Raw genomic sequence first — 17,053 nt, forward strand, 5'->3', positions numbered from 1 at the left:
GAGACAACTTTTTACAAGGGCATGTAGTGAGAGGACAAAGGGTAATGGCTTTGAACTGAAAGAGAGCAGGTTTAGACTGGATATTGGGAAAAAAGTGAGGTTGGTGAAGCACTGGAACAGGTTGAGAACTTGTAGATGCCCCATCCCTGGACACATTCAAGGCAAAGCTCAATGAAGCTCTGGTCTGGCAGAAGACGTGCTTGCCTATCGAACAACGATTGGAACTAGTGATCTTAAGGTCCTTTCCAATCCAAACCACTCTATGATTGCATAATTATTTGAAGTTTAGCCTTCCCTGATTTGCATCAGATCAAACATGAGCTCCTACTGGCCAAGGTCACAGCATCATATCCTAACAACTCTATTCTCTTCCCACAGGACAGGCCATGATCCTCTCCATTCAGGAAACATTAGTCTCACCAAGTCTATACAGTATGTCCTTTGCTCCTTTGGGTCACCCAAATCACTGACCCAGAAATGCATTTCATCAGGGTCCAGGACAAGAAGACATAAGTGAATCATTGCAGTCAGCTGACCACAGATGAAAGATCTTCTGGGCAATTTGAACCTCAGTGTCCTCTGACTCAGCACTGCTGCCTAATGAGACACACTGCCTTGCTTTGAAGTCTCCCAAATATAATCATTCTCCCATAACCATGAGGTTAGGAGGCAGATGCAGGAAACTCAGGACACGCAGAATTAAATGCCAGAGCAAAGCCCAGCAGAATGCAGGCACAAAACCAGTACTCCTTTACAAGTTTGTAATGGTCTTGCCCCAAGCTCAAATAGCATCCTTGATACAGGCAACAGTCCTTGCAAGCTGTGCAGACAGAGCTTCCATTACATCCTGCCACCTGGGCAAACAGCTGCTGCACAGGAAGGCAAAAGGAATAAAAGGGATCCCACCAGTCTTTACAGTGCCAAGATAAAAACAACATTTTCAAAGTAACAATTTTGTCTGGTTTGGATTTTTGTTTGGCTTTTGTGAGGGAGGGGGTGTGTGTGTAGTGTATGTAGTGTATGTGTGCGTAGTATGGTTTTTTTTAAAACTAGGAAGAGCTGAATTAACAAGCTTAAAGAAAAATACATGAGATTTGTTGATGGCAATTTGCCATCTTTGGTCTAAAAGCTGGCAAAATAGTCCTTGTTTTAGCTTAAGAAGACCATGAGACTTCTGTGCACTGGTACCACCAGAAAGAACTGGCAGCTCTTCCTGAGGCAATAAATGAGTGTGACAAAGCAAGCAGCTGGGAAAGTTCTGACAGACTTGCCTTTCTACAGCTTCCTACTCTGGAATCACCTGCATAACTGACTCTCAGCCATATCCCTAGTCTTGATCAGGAGAGCATCCTTACACCCTCATAGCCCAAGAATGATCAATGATCCACAGGCCCCTAAGTGGTAGAGGAGTCTGTCAAAGGCTTTGCAGCAGGTGTGTCTGCAGAGTGTGCAGTTTAAGTCATTGGTAGGTCTGAGAGATAGGCTGCACTGCTGTTGCCTTTTGAAATGACTGGAGTTCAACTTTCCCAGCCAAGTTACAACTTCATGAGATAAAGTTGTGGGCTTTCTTCATCAGCTGCTTTACAAATGGACTCCTTCAAGCAGAGTACTTGCTGGTCAGATTGTCACAGCAGCTGCTGGTAAGGGTGATCATGCCAAACAAGAGGAAAGATGGATTCTGATGACATTCCTACTGAATTGCAGCAGTCTGCAGGTGACTGACAGAAAAAACCAGTTCTTTAAGTGCAAGCAGGAATACAAAGGAAAGACATAGTTTATCTCTCAGAAGCTCTGTACCTCACTACTTTACTTTCACAGAGATATGAATTGTAAATAGTGAGGATTTCACACTGCCTGAAGCACATCCTTGGAACACAGATAAGCCTTTGAAGAACATAGTGTTTTCCCCCTTTTGTTAAATAGTGCAAATCTGCTCAGGGTTTCTCCTTCAACCAGCACACAGTCAGCTGCAGTACCTGCTTCAGGACAAATCTGTCTTCCTTCCTTTTCTTGAGTAGTCTCAGCTGATACAGCAGTAACCCAGTACAGCCCCAAAAGTCCTGAAAAAAGGTGTTGAAAACTGCCTTCTCACACTTCCATGTTCACGTCCAGGATGTGTCCCATGTAGAGCAGCAAACTATGCCACCTTGTCCTAAAACCATCAGCTACACCAAAACTTTCTGGTGAGCTGCCAAGGCCAAATCCAGATCCCACATTTCATCAGCTGGGTCAGCCTGAATGGGATCTGACCACAGATTAACATGACACCTCCCAGACTTGAAATCCAGAGAAGTATTAGACAGAAGTTGTGTCAGAAAAGGTTTAGATTGAGTCTTAGGAGCAATTTCACCTGAAGGGTGGTCAGGCAGTGAAACAAGGTTCCCAGGGAAGTGGCAGAATCACCAACCCTGAAGTGTTCAAAAGACGTGTAGATACAGCACTCAGGGACATGGTTTAATGGTGAATATGATGTTGGGCTCACAACTGGACTCGATGATCTTTGAGACTTTTTCCAACTTCAACAATTCTATGATTCCATGAGCCCAAAGCACATCATCCAAGCCCCTGCATGTGACCCATGCACAAAAGAAGGGAGAAGGCATGCAGGAAGGAGGAGGAAACAAACAGAAATTAATACCTCAAACTACCTCACCCAAACCAGGGATGTATGGTTCTTTCAGCTGTTGATTTCAAGAACACAGCAAGGGTGGTGGTGGGTGAGAAGAAAAAGCACATACACCTAGGACATAAAGCATGGCATCTGTTCTTCACTGAGAAATGTGCCAGAGAACATAGGCTTGCCCTGTCTAGGTATTGCCCACTCAGTGAAATGTTTCCAAAGAACAGGACCCAGAAGACTACTGTTCCAGATTTTCATCAGTCTCTTGCCTAGACAGTGAGGGAGATTAGGTGTGTGACCTGCAGATGACAGAGAACTATGAACTTGCAGGTTTTTTTCTTCTTTCCCACTGGCACTGAAGAAGTGCTTCTTATTTGCCTTTTCTCTTCTCCTCCCTCTCCTCCTCTCCCTCTTTCTCTCTCCAGACACAATTTAATCAAAACAAAACACTAAACCAGAACAATGTTCTTCCTATGCGCTGAGAAGTCTTTTCTATGCAGATGGTCATGCTGAAACTGCTGGCAGTCATTGTAGGGGGACAGGTGGAGCTGATGTGGTCTGTGGTATGCTTGGCTGGCATCCAGCAGAGCTGAGCTGCTGACTTGCTCCCAGTGCATCAGGATGTTCTCCCAGCAACAAAGAAACTAAAGCACAGTGGCTTAGGACTCTAGAAGCACCAATCAACCCTTTCTGGTCTTCCTGTCCCAAACAAAACAGAAGAGCAAATACTAAGGTTACTCTGTAGCTACCACATTGAGGTTTTGACAGCACAGCTACCTTTGACAAGGTATATCCAGATACACAAAAGGGCACTGGGGCATGGTGAAAAAAATGCAGGAAAAATAGGTAAGAGGAAGGAGCCAAACCTAGCACACTTGTGTCCACAGAACTGCACTTCAGTAGACATTTTCCTTCACACATTGAGGCTCTACATATTGCAGAAATTACTTGGAGTGATTCTAGTGAACAGTAATGCACTCAGAAAGTGGCTTGCAAGAGAACAGGCTGATATATGAGTATATCCATATCCATATCCATATCCATATACACTCTGTGTGTGTGACTTACTTTTGCTTCTTTAAATCCCAAAATGCCCGTCTCCCAGAACCCCAAAAGGATATTTTAGTATTGGTAATGCTGCTACATGCTGAAAGAAATGGTAAAAGTCAACATGAGTAATATCTAATGAATTAACACATATAGAAACAGAAAAGATTAGTCTAACAATACTTGCAATCCTTATCAGAATGTAAGACAAAATATAAAACCAGGGCTTTTCTTTCATAACCAGGACTGCTGTCTCCGAGCTACTACTACAGATACTTCAACCTGTATCAAAAGATTTTTGTAAACACTGCAATCTATTTTGCAATATCTCAAATAAAGCAAAAAAACAGGACTTCCAGGCAGTGGTAGCAATGGATACGCAGCTTCATATTTGCTGGAATCTCACAAAGTAGCACAAAATAAATACAGGCAAACATTGATACTCCAAAATATGCAGTATAGTATATTTTATTACAAGTTCCATAGTAACACTGCCCTCACTGAACCTATCATGTATTCTGAGTACATCTCTAAAAAGCTGGAACAGCCTTATGAACTAGCAAGTACTGCTATTGTATCTGCTCATATCATCTTTTCATGCCAGTCTGTTTTATTACTCTGAAATTTTGTATTGCTTCATAGCGCTTGATAATAGTGTTTGATTATTTTCCATATCCTTGACAATTTTTTATTCAATTAAAGCCTTTTGTCTAAGAATGAGACAAATGAACTGCACATGGATTTACAAAAAGACATCACACAAACTGGTAGAAACAAAGTGGAACTTTTCATACAGTTTCTATTACAGTTCGCAGATACAAACAAAATCCCACCACAAATTTTAAAGTTAAAAAAACAATTACTGTGCTTGAGTAGGAATCAATTCGGTGATGAAGTTCACCTTTAGAGACAGTGATTATATCACCTGCAGATGAGTAAAAATAAGTACATTCCCCACCAAAGCACACAGAGCTTCTCTTTAGCAACAAATCCTCTGCTGATACAACATTCCATTTCAAAACGGTCCTTCAATAAAGGCACTCACTTTTGTAGCGGATGATTCCACTAGTCTCTGACGGTGGCGTGCTGAGCTGAAATGACTCTTCTGAGGCGTCCCTTCCTGACAGCGAATGAAGAAAGGGGAAGAAGAAGAGAGGAAAGGGCAGCAATGGATCGTGGAGGGGATGGAATGGAGGATGTTGGAGAAGGGAGAGGGAGAGTATTTAACTGAACTGCATTTTCACTAACTTTGAAAAAGTATTATTAAAGCAATTTAAGTAATACCGCTGTACAAATATCAGAAAGAAAATTAAGCATTTGCTTAAAAAGCAGCCTCTTGAAGCTTTTATATACATATTATTTGTGCACATTTAATGGTGCTGTCTCCTATAAATCTACGTATACACACACATATAGTATATGCCTACTTCACTTCTAGATACACACATTAAAGTTAAACATTCATTTCACAATTCCAAGGTATAAACATTATCTTATATTTTCTGTATCAACTTATGGAGTTAAACACAAAAATTCCAATCCACTAGCCATCCATCCAACTTATACTTCAACACAAACATCAAAATCTCATCTAGCAAAATAAGATATTTTTAGATTCATATTCTTCACCCAGACCTGCAATAATCACCTTAAATTCTAGAGACTTTTACCTAACAGAGATTAATATCCTTGCCTAAGAAAACTGAGAAAGACCAGGCTCACACAGGTAAAAGGTAAGTATTTTCTATCAGAAAGCAAAACCTGAAAGAGCATTCAGTTGAAAAAAAATCTGAAACCTCACAGGCTTCATTACCTGTGCAATACAACAAGAGATTTTTCCAGGAAATGAGATACTGGTTCCAAATCCTCTACCCGCTTAATATCCAAGAGACAGAAGAGTGACATTTTGTTTCTTCCCCAAGATATTTTAAATACTCTGTCTCAATCTCCAGAAACTTTCCAATTTGGAAAGCCCCTCACTGCTGTAAATATGACCTCTGCAGTCTGCTATTTCGGGTATGTGTCTGAAGGGGAGAAGATACGGGTGAAGAACCTGCTCTAATCACAGGAATCAGAGGATGAAAATTTGTAAGACTCATTTTTTCTTTCTTTTTTTTTTTTTTTTTTTTTTTGTGTTTTTCAGAGCCAATACACAATTCTCTAAGAGTCTTCTCTGAAAAAAAAGTCACAATATTTAAAAAATGTAAGACACCTCCTTTTTTGAAAAAATATTCACAGGTTCTTTAAATGAAAATACAGTGCTGTTCAACTCTACAAATATTTTTCAAGATCTCAAGACTTGTTTTTCAGAAAGCATTTTTATAAAAGAAGTTTTTACACCTCCTTAACAAAAAGGCTTCTACTTCTGTCATGATTGCACACAGAGAGAACCAGCCCCGTAACTCAAAAGGATCTGGTGGATATAATCAAAGATTATAGCCACCATGGGAAGATTACATTGTAATTCACCAAATCCAAAACAGTAGTAGCACAAACTAGCTCTAATTAACAAAACCAGTACTACAGAAAAGGTAGTTATCCAACATTTGCCTAAACACTTGGTTCCAATTGCAGAAGACTATTCTGCTGATGGTAATTATTTTGGTACATTCCATTAAATTACTGGTGTAATGGACTAAAATTAGAAGTAAGAACTAGAGCTGGATGATCTTAACACTTCTTCTTTAACAATTTCTTTTAAAATTTCTCAATGCCCTTGCCATAATAATCTAACATCAAATTTTATATAATTAACAACACATGCTAGAAAAGGACTACTTTCTGTCACAGTTTGGAAACAATGATAGGGTCAGCAAAATCTGGACATTAGCTAGCAAAAGTGCTGATTTGGAGGCCCTACCTTCTTGCATATTAAGGTTATTAACTGATCTAACATGGGATCTTTAACTGAGAAACATGGAATTCTTCTTCTCTTACTGGCATTTTTATTTCTTTCCCATCTCTCTTTCTGAATGCATTTCAGAAGCAGTTAAGAGCTGGTACAAACACAGTTAACACATGGAAAAACCCCAATACAGCACCAATACCATTTCAGAAGCAAAAACATATACCTAAATTGATGTGATCACTCCTATGAAAAAGGCAAGTCAGAGTCCAGACTATTAAATGTTTATGGGGCTGTGCCTTCAATGACGCCAGCCAGTATAACATCTGAATCAGAATATATTAACTGATCACCTTTAAGCTCAAAAAAATCAGGGCAGACTTCATGCAACATCTTCCCATGTAAGGATGACAGTTTATCACCAGGACATGTGAAGGTTCAAAAAAGATCAACAAGAGATTTAAAAAAGCTTCAAAGAAGCTACTTCTTTCACTATGGAAAAGTTCAATATAGAGCATTTAAAGCCATTAGAGATATTAGACTGTAGGCATACAGGTTTTGCATCATAGTGTCATGTTCCTTAGTATTGCTTTTCAGCTGATAAAAACAGAAACCTTCTGCCAATGTCAGTAAAACTACAGTCAGAAAACTAGCCCCTTGCAAAGGTCAACATGATTCACGTCAACAAGGACAGCTAAACGAAAAACTGAAGGATCCTAAATAATTCTGTGGTAAGGTATTTTAGTTAGGTGGCATGCAGAAAATTGGTGTGGAAGAAGAAAAAGACAGAAACTTATTTAATTTAACAGGTGAGTAATCCAAGAAATAATGTTTGTTGTGGCAAACACCCACCTTGGGGAAGAAAAACCAATAAAAACCCACACGAAACAGAAAAGACACACCCCACCAAAAAAAAAAGAAAAAAATAAAAAAAGGAAGGAAGAAAGAAAAAGCATCACAGACTGGGGCAAGAAGTATTATGTAGTTTATTTCTGAAGTCACAGAAGCTTGAAAACAGCTGTGAGAATAAAATACGTTTTTGGCTGCAGAGGCTGGTATGTATAGGCTTTAATACTGATACCAAAAGCAGTTTCCATTAAGAGCACTACCATTCTCTGTATGGCTGCTCTCATGAAAACAGAAGTATCAAGAGACAAGCAAGAATAGCAAGAGACACAAGCATGTGGTCTTATCTGGAGACATTTCTACCTCCAGACTGAAGCGGCCACAGACCTTTCTTTTTCCTCTCCGTTTTTATTAGCTGCCTGACTAAGATCTGAAACAAGTGCCAAAAATTCCACACAGAGTTGAATTCACCAACAAATACCACAGTTGGTCCCTGACAGATCTGGAAGTATTTAGCATTGAAGCAAAAATAATTCACAGACACAACTCCATCCACATCAAGTTTGGCAAATCCTTATGCTGACAAGACTACTTCAGTGTTTTTACTAGTAAGTAAAAAAAATACCTCCTCACACATCCTCAAACCATGATCATTCTAAACATGCTTCCTCCCCCAAGACTAGCCCTGGGCTATCTCAAGATCCATCTGTGCCCAAGACTCAAGTCCCTGTGACATCCTTAAGTGTCCTACAGTTCAGCCTGAGCATCCTGGCATTAGAGTTTAGCAAAAGTACAGCAAGACCTGCCAAGACCTATGGCCAAGACTTGCTCTCATATCTAAGACTATCTAAACTTTTTGTTACTTTCCTTTACATGGCAATCTGCCTCCTGCTGTATGGCATCTCACACTAGATGAAGCTGTTCTATTCAATTACCAAATTACTACACTGCGTATTTTTAAATGCTCTGAAGATTCCTTTTCGCTTTCTTTCTACTGCAATGTAAAACAAAGTTAACATGTTACTTTGTTACAATTTATGTATTTATGAGGGCTACATAAATACAGCTGTGAGCAAAAATACAAGAAAGGACAAAGCAAATAAGAAAACTGGAAACAAAAATGATGTGTTAGAACGTGATACATTTAGTCTGATTTTTCTCTTTTTTTCATTCTTGCCTCAAAGGGGCCAAGATATCACCAACAAAGAATGCCATTTAACCTCTAATAGCTCAATAGTTTCAGGATATAGCAAAGGAAGCAGTACATATTGTGGGATGGCTCCACAATCCAGCTATGACAAATTACTAAAACCTTCAACAGCATCACTGCAACACTAATTCACCATATTGCCCAGTTATGTTTTTATTAATTACATTGCACCATTCAGAAAGTCAGCATGCTACATCAGCATTACCATTTCTTCCTACACACAGCTTGCTGACACTGGTTACCTGCTGAACAAACCTGTGAACAACACACAAAGGCCATCTCTATCAGATATCTGCTTGGTAAAAGCTACTGATGATTAGACAGGGTCCATCCAGATATTACAACCATTTAATACTTAATCCTTGAACTGTATTAGTAGACAAAATTTTGACATGTCTGTTTTATTCCATTACATTCTATGTGCTATAAGGTTATGTCTTATCTGGTATAAGGTCACCTGCAACTAAGTAGCCTTGCAGTCTTGTACAAATATATTTCCCTGTGTTTCAACTTACCAAAGAGATAATGAAATGCTATTCCTGTTTCAGCAATAATATGACACTAGGAAAGAAGAAAAAACAAAATATCTAGGGAGACTCAAAACATTCAGTGTTATGGGTGCAGATTGGTTAATCAGCTTTTCATAATTAAGAAGCAGGAAAAAAGAGTAGTTTTTACAGGCACTGGGGGCCGCCTTCTCATGAAGATTAATATAATTGATTAAAACAATTTAATAAGAAGCAGAGGTAGCAGGGATGTGCAGACAGGGAGGGAGGATGTATACATTCTGTTCCCAGAAATTCAAAACATGATACTGAAAATTCATCAACACTTAAAGGATATACAGTGTGGAAAAGCTAAATTACTCAAGGTGATACACAGATAATGCAACAGATTCATGACAAAACTATGAGAATCCATTTAGGCAGAGACATACCAGTTCAGAAGCTTGGAACTTGCCCTTCTGATAATATAGTATAATCCAAAAATGTCTCCAAGCCCTTGTGCCTGGTATAACAGGTTAAAAACAACGCAGTATAATCCTGCATCATAGTCTCTCCATGACTTCCAAGTACATTGAATGTAAATTACTCATTTTTGTAAAACAGAGCAGTAGACAGCAGGCAATTCAGTGTGCCAGGTGTGGGAGCAAGACCAAGTTATAAATTGTAACACACAGTCCTTCCCTCTCAGCTTTAGATTCAAGCAAGTGTGAAATGGTTTGGGATTTGCTGGAAGGGAGGGGTGCATTGGTTTGTCTTGGTCTTTAACTCATAAGATGTTCATTTCTTGCTGATATCCACTGCCCCAAACTTTAAATTTTAGTGTAATATTTAACTAGGCTCTGATTCAAGCTTTGTAGGCCGATCAGGAAAGTTTTTCTGCTTCAGAGGTATCTCATAGCAGAGAAAAAGCAGTTAAGTAAGAAAAATTTCTACATAGTCATGGAATTTAAAATAAAAAAAAAAAGGCCTAAGTTGTCATTTATTTGACAAACAATGCCACAGTATGGCACGTCTGACAATTCTTACAGACAAGGCAAGATATTATGTCAATAAAAAGCAACACACATGTGCAGCTTCAATTTTGAATAGTAAGAAAACAAATCCTTGAAAGCTATCTCCCAAACAGAACACAAACCAAAGGCCAGGACTGCACCATGCATCAATTAAGCTGTTAGCACAGAAAGTACTGGTAGACAAAAAAAGCATCTCGGGCAACTTCCTGTATCCCATTCTAGCAGCACAGCCACAGATGTTAAATTTTGAGTAATGAAAATGTGTAACTAACATGTTTGCTGAAATTACTTGGCAGCCTAATACAGCAGTGTGCTAGACACTCTTCTATTAGCACTCCTAATTATGGCACCACCCTCTTCTCCCTAACCACATCCTGTTGGTCCTACGTTGACAATCATTACAGCATTTGAACAAAGAACACTGGGGCATTTTGAAGGAGAACAGGCAACTATTTTTTTTACAGAATCTTCATTGACTACTGCATTTCCTCAGTGGTACTAGAGAGAATAAACATGAAAAAATGGGTGCTTTAAAATCTTCTCCATGTATCTCCTGAAGACAGGAAAACACACTTCACGAAACTGTAAGTCAAAGCAGTATTACTGGATTCAGCATCAGAAGAGGTTAGTATTGATTTGTCAGATAGACTGCACATAAGAAAGAAATTATATTGAAATAATTGAAGGTGTCTTTAAGGTGAAAGAGGCAATCAAAAAGCATACACTACTACATTTTGCAGCAGTGCTAAAAAACTAACTGGAAGGTTCCATTCTTACTGTTAAAATAAAGAAAGAGGTATAAGGTGCTACTGAAACCATCAAAATACATCGGCCCTAAGCATTTCTATTCCTGACAAGGAATAGAAATGGAGAAAACAAAATGCATGCATAAAAAGTTATTATTCTATTTTAAAACCCCTGAACAACATAAAAAACAAGACAACAAAATCAGTTCCCAAGTCTTGTCACAAGTGGTCAAAAATATTCAAGTCCTAAGCTGTAATCTCAATCAGATAAGACTAGAATTTTGCTGTGATCATAAGGAGAATGTAAGAAAGAATGCCAGAAGACAAAAAGGAGAAAAACAAAGTTGCCATTAATGCTGAGGCAAATTGCATGCAACATAAAACAAATGCCAAAGACTTGTGAAAAAATCTATGTAAAGCAATGTGCACAGTCCTAAGAGCATGGACAAGAAAGACAACTACTATTTGAGAAATTAAATTTAAGCAACTTAACAGTCAGACAAGATGCTGCTGCAGTTCAGCAGGCACTAGTCTCTTCAGAAGATCAGGGTCAAATACAATGAGGTCTTTGCAGGTACCTAATACAAATACGTTTGTTAAGGATTAAATCTCTTATCACAACCACAAAAACAAGCATGTAAATGCAGTAACAACCCTTACTCAAGTTATAAATGTGATACTCTTTACCTGAGAACTTCTCTGCTGCCAACCAACCCAAAAAATTTGTAGATTTTGGCCACCCTGTCCTTCCTTCTAGGCAGGAGCAAAAACTCATGACGAAAGTGACAAATATAAAAATGCTATTAATGTTTGAATGCTAAAGCCTTCTATTTATCATTGTCAGTCTAATACCATTCTTGACCACTACTTTGCTTAGACCAAATAAACTATGATACTCTTCTAAAACACAAAGACTACTCTGTCTTGAAGAAATGAAAGAGAACAGGACATGAATATAGAATCAGAGTAACATGAAATGCAGTTCTTACCCTCGTCATAAACATTTCCTCTAATTTTTCATTTATATTATTCCTTCCATTATTGTACTTCTCTACTTTTACTAAAACCTCCAAAAAATAAGTAATTTAAAACTAAAAAGCTGTGTTCCCAAGGGGCACTGAAGTCCTAAAATCAATTTTCCACTCATAACCTAAATTATCCAGCTTATGAGTATTCAGAAAACATAAGAGTTTGGGGGATACTTCCAGGTACCTCTGCACGCAAATTCTGACTGCTAAATTCTCCTAATGTATCTGCACAACTTGGGTACCACTAGGCTTATTTAAAGCAACCAAAATGGTATTCTTCTAGTGGCATAATTCAACGCAAAATACATTTAAAAACTCTTTTCACATCAAAAGAACTCAAAACAGAAATCCTTCATACACTTCTTAGCACATCTTCCTTTTCACATAGAAAGAGGAAGTTACACTGTGGGACAGGAGAGGAATCTACATTAACTGAAAAACATCTTCAGATATGTTTCTGTACTTGATACAACATGATTTATCTGTAGAGAATACTCAAATTCTCAAGAATATTCAAATACACAAAACGCATGCAGAAACATGCAGACTTCAAGTTGTAGCTCTCTAGGGCTAAAATACTATCAGAAGACATGACATTATCTCCACAAAAAAGTATCAACGCACTTCAGTCAATTCTATAGGAGAGATATTCTGAACTATTTTCAGGTTCCAAAAGCTCAAAGTTAAATTCAGAAAAACATGTATTGTTTCATAACAGGAACTAACAGTTACCACAGGCCCATCCTCTAACCATGGACTATCTAATAGCTTAATTAGACTATAAATTTGATTACTAAAACATTTTCTTATTTGATCACTTGCATCATTTTCTTTTACAGCTAGACAATGATGGAATTTTTGATATAGTGCTGCTAAACTGTATCTCCTATTTCTTATATTAAAGCTTTAAAAAAAATCATCCATTTTGTAATATATTTCAATGCACATGGTTCCATTGGTTGGAAATAGTGTCTTGCTGGGGAGGACAATCAGATGTCATAGAAGTGTTACTTCACATCTTTATGAAACTAAGCCAAGCATATATACAGAAAACAAAAGAATTTCAAAAAGGACAAAGTACTCCAAATAAAACATGCACTGTAAAAAACTGAAATTTAATTGCTAAAATCTCCAAAGAGCTTGTTTTTTCTCAAGTGCACAGACACTGGATGCAAGTATCCTTTTTGTCTCTAATCCCAGCTCTTGTATGTCACTGAGAAGCACTAAACTTTAAACTAAAATCAAGGGGTGAAGAATGAAAATGAAGAGGTACAGGGAATCCAAGAGGAACACAGGTTAAAAACTGAGACAAAGTAATTGAATAAGATGACAGAAAGCACTGAGTTGCTGACAGAAAACAATGTTGTTCTGATTTACATTGGATGAAGCAAGGATCCTACAGGAAATAAGATTAGGGTTGCAGAAGTTAGTGCTACATGTAGAGGGGAAAAAGTAAACACAAGAAAACAAGATCAAAAACAATTTTGAAATCATAGCAGTAACTTTTAATGTAATTTTAATGTTCAAATTAATAACTGGTACTGTTACAAGCAATTTGAAGCAAGTATTGCTTCAATTTAATAGAAGGAATTAACAGCATGTCAAAGCCTGTGGGCAATTTTGAGAAAACCGCTAACTTAAAAAAATCTAAAACTTCTGACTTTTAAAGCAAACGTAGTGTATCAGTTGGTGAAAGCAAATCTAAAACCATAACATGAAATATGACACATGAAGCAGCATCACAACCAAAACTGCATGAAATTCAATGAAGCACCTTACAAAAAAATTTGAAAAGAAAATACAGACAATTACTAGTTTCATTAGTTGTGACAAAGTAAGTAAAATCATTTGTCAATCCAAGGGCATTGAATGGAACTTTAAAAAAAAACCCTGTTTCAATAAGCTACTGTCCTTCACGCAGCTATTATTCCTACTGTTACCAACAAAACAGGCAAAGAAAGAAATAAATAAAGAACTCCACACAAGTAGATATTGGAGATAAGCCAACTGATTTAGAAACAGGAGCTAACGAGTACACAGAGGATGCCAAAGCTGCTTTATTTTATGACCCTCAGAAAACAACTGAGATCAGTTCAAATTACAGATTCTACCACTGAGCTCACCAAAGGATTTGACACAAAGAAATGCTAAGTTTATGCTTCGCCTTCCAAACCTAATACAAAACAGTCAGTCAGCTTTATGACATATTGTAGACTTTATGTTGCTGCAATTATCAGAAGGTATTTTTAAGAAGTGTGATATGGGCTACAGGCACCAAGTTTGGCCTCACACCAAATATTTTAGCTCTGAATGCAGCATGGGGCTCTCTTTTTTTTTCTTTTTTTGATATTTGACTCTGAAAAAAAGTGTCTACAACATCCAGAAAAGGAAAGCTGGAGGGGGAAGATTAACCCTTTCAGAAAAGCTTTCAGTGCTCAAACAATAGCAAAATGTGTCTGACACAACGCGTTTTAGAGGACCTGACAAACATGCAACAATGCATGAATCTCTGGAAAATAGAGGTGAATAAACTGATCAAGAGATTGTACACGCCATTAGGCCTGCACAAGTGACAGCTAAGAAGGAGAGGAAAAATGTTCTTAATCTTAATATCTCTTCTCTCAGAAGGCTGGTCCTTTGCTTTCTAGAGACAGCTATCATTGCCTACCACCCAAGAAAAGCCAAGAAAACATCTATCCTAACTTGCACACCTCTTAGTACCCATGATTCCCTGTTTTCTATACTAGTCTATAGAACAACTCAAAAATAAATATGGCTCTATCCAGAAAAAAGAAAGTAATTTACAAAGGTTATGCAAAATTTAGGGGTTTTTTACATTTTACATCCATGTATGTTGCTCATGCCATAAAATGAAAGACTGAGTGTCACTGTTTAAGTAGTTCCAAGTAGTTAAATTACTTCAAATTTTTTGAGGTTTTGGTACACGTAGAGAAATTCAGTTTGTAAAAGTGTGGACGCTTTCAGGTAGGTGTGGGCACAACTACTAAGCAAGGTATGAATGCAGTGTGCAGACACACAGCTATTCCCATACAACACCAGAAGGGTTATATCTGCCTGCTTCTTAATTGATTAATCTGAACCCACTGGAAACTGCAAACGGCAGATTTATTTTTTTTTTCAATCCCTCTCTGGTTCTACACCCTCCACAAACTTTTTCTCCCACTGAGAGGCAGAGAGATACATCAGACCTGATTCACAGTTACACAACTCCTCTTTGATACTATAAAACCATTTCCACTAATACAGAAACACCAGCAGAAAACAATGGATAAGGTCTCTCTTGCCTAGAGAAGAACACAGTATTCAAACCAGTGAAAACTAAGAACTTTTCCAGAGCCTCATCTGTAAGACTTTTACACCCTCTTTTCTTCATTTTGCAAGAGACACCAGGCCACATTCCAACTAATGCTCTCCAACTTTTATCATTTTTCCTCAGCAGACCCAACAAGCACATTCCCAAATACAAACTGTACTTACAAAAGAGATGGTTACAGTCTATCTCTTTCCTTTCCTCTCCTGTAGCGTGACTTCTAAGATGACCCTTGTATTTCACATGTCAATTTTCAGTATTTCAGAAAGAATTTTTTTCATTAAACCTTCTATTCCAAAGAAATCTCACCTGCTTAGGAGCTGCAAATAAGGCTGTTTTATCTGTTAAGTTCTTTTCTTTCTTTCTGATTTCTCAGAAATGCATTTTCAGTTGAGCCAATAAGCAAGGACTTACATAAGGCTGTAAGATATGACTTTTTGCAAAGGTCTGGACAATTTATATTCCAAATTTCAAAACATCTATCTACAAAAGTAACTGCTTTCCTGTTCTGAAGATAGAAGAAAGGAGTAGTCAAGGCTACATAATGATTGTGCCCTTGCCATCATTTCTAGAAACATAAGGAATTGGTATAAACTGATTTCCCCAATTCCACAAAAATAGCAACTTTGCATTTACACCACACTTTCCTTAACACTGCCTACTTCCATTTCTACAGCAGTAAGTCTGAATTTTGTGGTTAAATTATTTTTACCTCCTACCTATTCCCCCCTCAAGTCAATGCATGTATTAGATTTCCAAGAGGAATTTTCCATGTTGGCTATAATCATATCACTGCAAACAATGTAGTGCAGTCGCCCTGAATATAAAGAGGGATTAGATTCCCTACAAAAATTTTCCAGCACTGAAAAAAAAACGTGTATATATACCTAAAGACAAGAAAGGAAATAAGCACAGCATTTTCTTTAACATTTGAGAGGTTTCATGTACAGCTGCTTTTTCTGCTATTGGTCAATTTCTCTGCAAGTCTAATTACAAAAGCTCATGTAATTACCCACAGATTTACAAGACACTGTTTACAAGCCACTTAAAGGCAAACTGAAATTAGCAAAAGGAAAAGCGAAGGCCCAAAGCATCTGTCTGTCAAAGTGAAAGCTTAATCGGCACTGGAAGCATGACTGAAGCTGGCTGCTTCTGGTAGTCAGGTTTCTCCCACATTCCCATATCCCTACAGATTCAGGGAAATACCTGCTATCTTTACCCATCATCATGTGGGTTCATAGTCGCTGGTTTAAGGCAATATGAAGTACACTGCTTAGTCAAACTACTTACAAACATAGGCTGTTAGCAGACTGTAATTAAGAATGTAATTAATAATGTGCAAGAAGCAATTAGCTGTTTTCACCCTTTGTAAATTTATTTGCAAGAAATTTTTATTTCAATCCATACTAAATTGCACTTTAAAAACTTAAGAGTTGAAAGAAATAATCAATTTTATCCGAACGTTTCTTGCCAAAAAAGTGTTCTTTGCAATTTAAACCTTCAGAATGTGCTCATTGAAAAGGAGCATATACAACAGATTAAGATGCTTTCATTCTTCTATGAATAACACCAACATAAGTAACTATAGATGAATGAGGTTGTAGTAAGATTGCATAGATATGTGTATTCAGTTTGCAACAAATTAAAGGCTCAGTTTCTCTCAGAAGCCTGAGCAACAGAAAAATCTTCTACATATCAAACTGAAACCAGATTTATCCAAGTCTACATATTTATTTAAGGCTTATATTTTGAGATTCAATTCAAGCTGCTTCCTGGCTTTTTTTAAACACAGCACGATGGTACAAGGCATTAAACACAACTACATAAGGTTCCCGTCTAAAAGGAAATGGTTTGTGTGTCC

At 37.7% G+C, this 17,053-nt stretch overlaps 1 protein-coding gene across 1 annotated transcript in view; it reads right to left on the reverse strand.

Annotated features, from left to right (window-relative positions):
• Positions 1–4,682: 4,682 nt before the first annotated feature.
• The window catches only part of LOC130265487 (microtubule-associated serine/threonine-protein kinase 4-like), a 109,104-nt gene continuing 96,733 nt past the window's right edge, over positions 4,683–17,053 (reverse strand). Inside the window, exon 4 of the mRNA XM_056514587.1 lies at positions 4,683–4,787. Coding sequence (XP_056370562.1) covers positions 4,683–4,787 — 105 coding nt within the window. The remainder of the gene's footprint in view (positions 4,788–17,053) is intronic.

Source organism: Oenanthe melanoleuca, chromosome Z (genome assembly GCF_029582105.1).
Source record: "Oenanthe melanoleuca isolate GR-GAL-2019-014 chromosome Z, OMel1.0, whole genome shotgun sequence".
In the NCBI taxonomy this organism is placed as follows: domain Eukaryota; kingdom Metazoa; phylum Chordata; class Aves; order Passeriformes; family Muscicapidae; genus Oenanthe; species Oenanthe melanoleuca.